The sequence below is a fragment of the Phaseolus vulgaris genome, chromosome 8, assembly GCF_000499845.2.
Source record: "Phaseolus vulgaris cultivar G19833 chromosome 8, P. vulgaris v2.0, whole genome shotgun sequence".
In the NCBI taxonomy this organism is placed as follows: Eukaryota; Viridiplantae; Streptophyta; class Magnoliopsida; order Fabales; family Fabaceae; genus Phaseolus; species Phaseolus vulgaris.
In genome coordinates, this window is record NC_023752.2 from 30,681,514 (window position 1) to 30,686,956 (window position 5,443).

Below are 5,443 nucleotides of genomic sequence, written 5' to 3' on the forward strand. Positions count from 1 at the left end.
ACCCATGTGCCATGTGCACCCATGTGCTTCACATTTACATTTCATTTGGCTAGCATTAGGGTTGCATTATGGTCCTCCTTAGCCTATAAAAGGAGGAGCCTACACCTTGTATTTTCAAGTTTATTGTGAGTAAAGTTATGCTGCCCATTTGTGCTCAACTTTGCTTCTCCCTAGAATCCTAGGCTCTAAACTTCAATTCCTTCATCTTTTCCCTTGAGCTGGCCGAACCACTCAATACCCATACCTATCATGCACCTACAAGATCAACACCACTCTTAGGAGGATCTTGCTCACTCTCATTCATTGCTTCCGCCCCATACTCTACATTGATTCAAGAAGAACTTCATGAAAATGCCATCAACATGCTTCATTGTCATTCATCATTTATAGAAGAAATTCAAACCAAAACATTGAAGAAGGAGAACATGTCATGCGCATGGAAGATATTTTTCCATTAGAAAATGTTTTAAGTTTGTTTTAATATATTAAGGTTTTATGTATTCAATTAATTTATTCTTGATATATTTCCAGAATAGGATAATTGATTATCAATTTTGATAATGAATTAAAACAAAAAATCAACAAATGAGTTTTGACTAGTCTTTTAGAATAATTGAGTAACATGTTTAATAATAAGTCAATATGTTCTTAAGTTTTTCCAAAAACATTGAAGAAAAAAATAACTGATTATTGAGATCATAATCAATTTAAATAAAGAGCATGTTTGTCTGAAACTCATTTTCTTATAAGAATAATCCATTAACAACATAAAACAATTGATTAAATGTATCTAAATCAATTTTTAAACAACTTTTCGAAACTTCTATAAATTGAATCTTTGGTTCAATCTGAGATAACATATATTATACTTTACAAAGAATGATTAGGAACATTTAGAGAGATTAATCTGAGTTATTTTCATTTGCTTCAATAGTGTATCCAAGAATTTTAAAGAAATGTTTAAACTCTCTTTTAGTTTGTCAAAGAGTTTTTAAGGTTGCGTATTGGTACTAAAATTCTTATAGTATTTGTTTTTTTTTTTGTGCATATGGTAATATAGTTTTATTATTGTGTTAGTGGATTAATTCGAGATTATGTCATCTCGAAAGTTTTTCGAGGGTGGTTTGTTGATTTTCTATTGGTGTGGTCCAAGAGTTGGACATATCCTCCCTGAGTGTATTGAGGAGTTGATCTACTTTTGTTTATGTTCTCGCCGGCTGACCTGGATCGGACCTTGATGGTGGACTTCGGGTTGACTTTTCTCTTTTGTTGTTGTTGCTTTGGGATGCTAATAATTCACAGTGAGGAGAGCTCCACTTGTTGACAAGACTCTGACGATCAAGTTAGTGAGAGCATATAACTATGAGTATCTAAATATAGAGTATCTGTATGGGTGTAGTATCATTAGATTGAAACTTACCTTTGTTTAGGGTTTCGAGGCCCTTTTATAGCCTTCGTAGATCTCACTTCAGGAGTTCATAAACATAAAGATATTTTGTCAATATGTTCCCTTTATTTTAGGGGTGCAAGTAGAACATTATTTCTAACTGTTTATTTTCATTGAACCTCAAAGTAATATTTGTGCCTAGCTCATATGTTATTCCTTCTGTTGTTTTTATTTTAATTATCTTTTTAATATAGACTGTCAGTTGTTTGGGCCCACTTCTTGACGTATTATTATCTTGGGTCGAGTTAAGTATTTTGTCCTTATAGACCTGACTAATGAGGATAACAAGTTTAGGTGTTTGGGTCGGACCCCAAACACGTCCGACTAGTACAATTTCTTATCTTATATATGTCGAGTGTTTGTCATAGACACATAAATATACTTGATTTTAGTTGTTTTAAGGTTGAATATTTAAGACTAAATGTAGAATCCATTGTGATCTAGATCGGTATATATTTTGTTTAATTTTTCTAATCCTTTTTCTAATTTTTACATATTATTCTTGTGTATTGATTTTTTTATATATTATCTTTATCATTCTTATTACACATTCATTTGCATTTATTTATTTTAATTAGATTTAATTTAAGAAGTAATTAATCTTTTTAGCATATATTCAAAACCAATTCATCCTCTTGCTTAAAATGAGTGAAATGAGTAGCAGTGGTAATTTTGTTTCCACAAAAAGTAAAGATTAACGGTGAGAATGAGACGAATTGGCACCTCCGCCACGGCATTCTTTTATTTGACTTTACCGTTAACGAGAATGAGAATTATAGAATTCCCCTTTCAAAAGTGATAACCTAGAGAGAACAGTACACACAGAAGAGAACAGAAGAGAAGATGCCCAAAAGAGCACGTTAAGAAAATAAAAAAAAGAAATGTCTGAAAGAAAAAGAAAGCACCGAACTAACCCCATGTGCCCTTCCTTCCAAGACATCCAAAGCACATTCCCACCACCATCATTCAGTAGCTGGCACTAAGATTACGCACCAACAAACACCATAGCAGAATTTAATTAAGCCTTTCTCTCAAAATCCCTCTCCCTTTCTACTTCCCAACCAAGATGCCTGAAATGGATGGTTCCTCCGCCAAACCCCCCCAAATCTCAGAAATGTTCCAGAAATTCGCCCTCGCTTTCAAGACCAAAACCTTCGAATTCTTCTCCGACGAAAACGTTTCTCCCCTTGACGACATCGACGGTTTCTCTCTCCTCGACTCCACCGAAGAGATCATTCCCGACCAAAAAGTCGTCGTCATCAAACCCGACCCCGATCCCTCCCACAATTTCGATCCGCCTCCGCACTCTCCGCCTCCGCAATCCCCGCCACCGCAATCCCCGCCTCCGCAATCCCCGCCAGAATCTCGAAATCCGCCGCCGCAGATCCCTCCTCCGGCCATCGAGTCTCCCGAGCCCGAAAAGGCGCCGCCGTTAACCGAAGCTCAGATCAAAGAAACGGCACACGCCCTGACCTCTTCGGTCTTTGCTGCCGTCTCCGCCTTCGAAGCTTCCTACTTCCAGCTCCAGAGCGCGCACGTGCCGTTCGTGGAGGAGCACGTGATGAGTGCGGACAAGGTGTTGGTTTCGCATCTGCAGAGGCTCTCGGAACTGAAGAAATTTTACCTCGCTCCCGAACATCGTGGTTTTCCATTCGGTTCGTGTTTGGAAGCCGAAGTGGAGGAGAATCAGAGCAAATTGAGAACCCTCGGCACCGTCTCGAACCGCTTGCAATGGGAGCTGGAGCAGAAGCATGACGAGGTGGTAGCCCTGAGAGTCAAACTCGACGAGATTCACAGGGGTAACGTGACTTTGTCTAAGAAGCTTTGTACTAGCGCTTTGAGCCCCTCTTCTGATGTCTTGTTAACTGTTAAGGTGTTCGATTTATTGTTGCACGATGCTTCTAGAGCGACACATAGGTTTACCAAGATTTTAATCGGTTTGATGAGGAAAGCAGGGTGGGATTTGGGCTTAGCGGCCAACGCGGTTCATCCCAATGTTGATTATTCCAAGAAAGGTCACAACCAGTACGCGCTTCTGTCCTACGTTTGTTTAGGGATGTTTCATGGTTTTGACTCCTTAAATTTTGGAATGGAAGAAACAGTGTCCAACGAACAAGTTTGTTCGGATGTGGACAAAAGAGATAGTTGTTTGAAGCATCTGCTTGAGCATGTGTCTAGCAATCCCATGGATTTGTTGGGTATTCACCCTGGTTGTGAGTTTTCGCGGTTTTGCGAACACAAGTATGAGAAGCTCATTCATCCATCGATGGAGTCGTCCATTTTTGTCAATTTGGAGGAGAAGGAGGCTGTGTTGAACTCGTGGCGGTCCTTGAGTATGTTTTATGAGGCGTTTGTTGGAATGGCGAGTGCCATTTGGACACTGCATAAGTTGTCCTACACGTTTGAACCCGCAGTTGAGATTTTTCAAGTGGAAAGAGGTGTGGAGTTTTCTATGATATACATGGAAGATGTGACAAAGAGGTTGACCTGGCCAAACAAGGGGAGGGCCAAGGTGGGATTCACTGTGCTTCCTGGTTTTAAAATTGGCAGGGTAGTTATTCAATCGCAGGTTTATATAGGTAGTTTCAGATGTACAGAGAAGTCTTGAAGTTGCGGGCAGTGTTTTATGAGACTACTATGTGTAGGAGTTAAATGAATCCTGTTGATAGTTCAGGGGTTTGTTTATCCCCTTAAGAGGAATCCACCAGTGTTTTGCCAGAATTTATCTAAAGACGCCTGGATTGGAAAGACGATGCTAATGTTGCTCTATATTCCTGATGATGTCTGCTTCTTTGTTTGATGCCGAAGCAGGAGCAGTAACAATGATTTCAAGTTGTTCAGTATTTGGTGCCAACACAATGAGGATCAGTAGTATTTTGTTGGTATTTATTTATCTCTTTCTGCTTTCCTCCCAGTTTTGCTTCTTTTATGTTTGTTTTAGGTCACTTGTGTAGAGTTAACTGTACAGAATATTCCTCTCATTCTCGGTACAATAACAACAAATACATCAGTAAATTGTGCATGTATCACTTATTACTTATATATGACAAATGACATTGGCTTTCTCAATACTCAATAGAAACTCTTTGGCTCTCCAGTCTCCAGCATATGAAAATAGTATCTTACAAAACTTCTACAAGACATAATTGTAATATAAATTTCTCTTAGAATGGATGAGTGTTGTCTCCTCAAATCAGCTTGGTTGATTAAGCTGCAGACATGAATTGTGAGTGCACAGGTACGATCTCCTACACTATCCTCATTGGAGGGCCTGTTAACAGAATCAATTAATGTGATTTAGGGCCTACAATTGATTACTTTCTGATGAGAACTTTTTAATTATAAATCCTACTATTAAGACAGTTTTAAGGCTAGAATTTGAGGTTCTGTTATGGTTATAGATTCTTATTGATAAGTTCATTCAAAGTAGATCTTAATAAACTACTTTTACCTTGTATTTATTTGTAGTTGGGCCCAGCTTTTCCCTAAGTGAACTGAGTCAACTGATTAAACCTGGAAAATCGGGAGCAAATCCTTAGCCGTCAATCAAGGCTCCAAAACCAAACTTTCCAACCAGCCAAACCTTAAAGTGATTGAATTGGTATTTTGAAAAAGTAATTAGAAAAATTCGATTTGAACCAATTTGGAGCTTAAATTGAATGATAAAATAGTGCAGCACTCACCTGTTCGAATGAAAATCTGGTGAACTAGAACTAGTAAGGTAAGGAGGAGTCTTAGTATATTTTGTGTTAAATGAAAGTCTAATATCAAGTTCAAAAAGTGCTTGTTGATTTGGTATATGAGATCCTCATAGCTTTTAGGTGTTTTATAATTCGATGTTCACTCACTACAAGGCAAGCGTTTACTTAATTTTCCTTTTTATACATGTTTCACTCAATATTTAATGCTGGACTTCGAAAGACTATGCAGCATACTGGTTATTCCTTGTTTTACCACGCGGACTTTGGAAGACGACTATACATAAAGGTTGGTTGG

General features: G+C 38.1%; 1 protein-coding gene across 1 annotated transcript; it reads left to right on the forward strand.

Annotated features, from left to right (window-relative positions):
* The first annotated feature begins 2,155 nt into the window (after positions 1-2,155).
* LOC137825559 (protein GRAVITROPIC IN THE LIGHT 1) lies at positions 2,156-4,516 on the forward strand. Its single transcript, XM_068631254.1, has one exon. It carries the CDS (start codon positions 2,514-2,516, stop codon positions 4,053-4,055), a length of 1,542 nt encoding a protein of 513 aa, XP_068487355.1. The 5' UTR covers positions 2,156-2,513; the 3' UTR covers positions 4,056-4,516.
* The last annotated feature ends 927 nt before the right edge of the window (positions 4,517-5,443 follow it).

Coding starts and splice junctions, on each gene's coding strand:
- LOC137825559 (XM_068631254.1), top strand. CDS start 2,514: ATGCCTGAAATGGATGGTTCCTCCGCCAAACCCCCCCAAATCTCAGAA.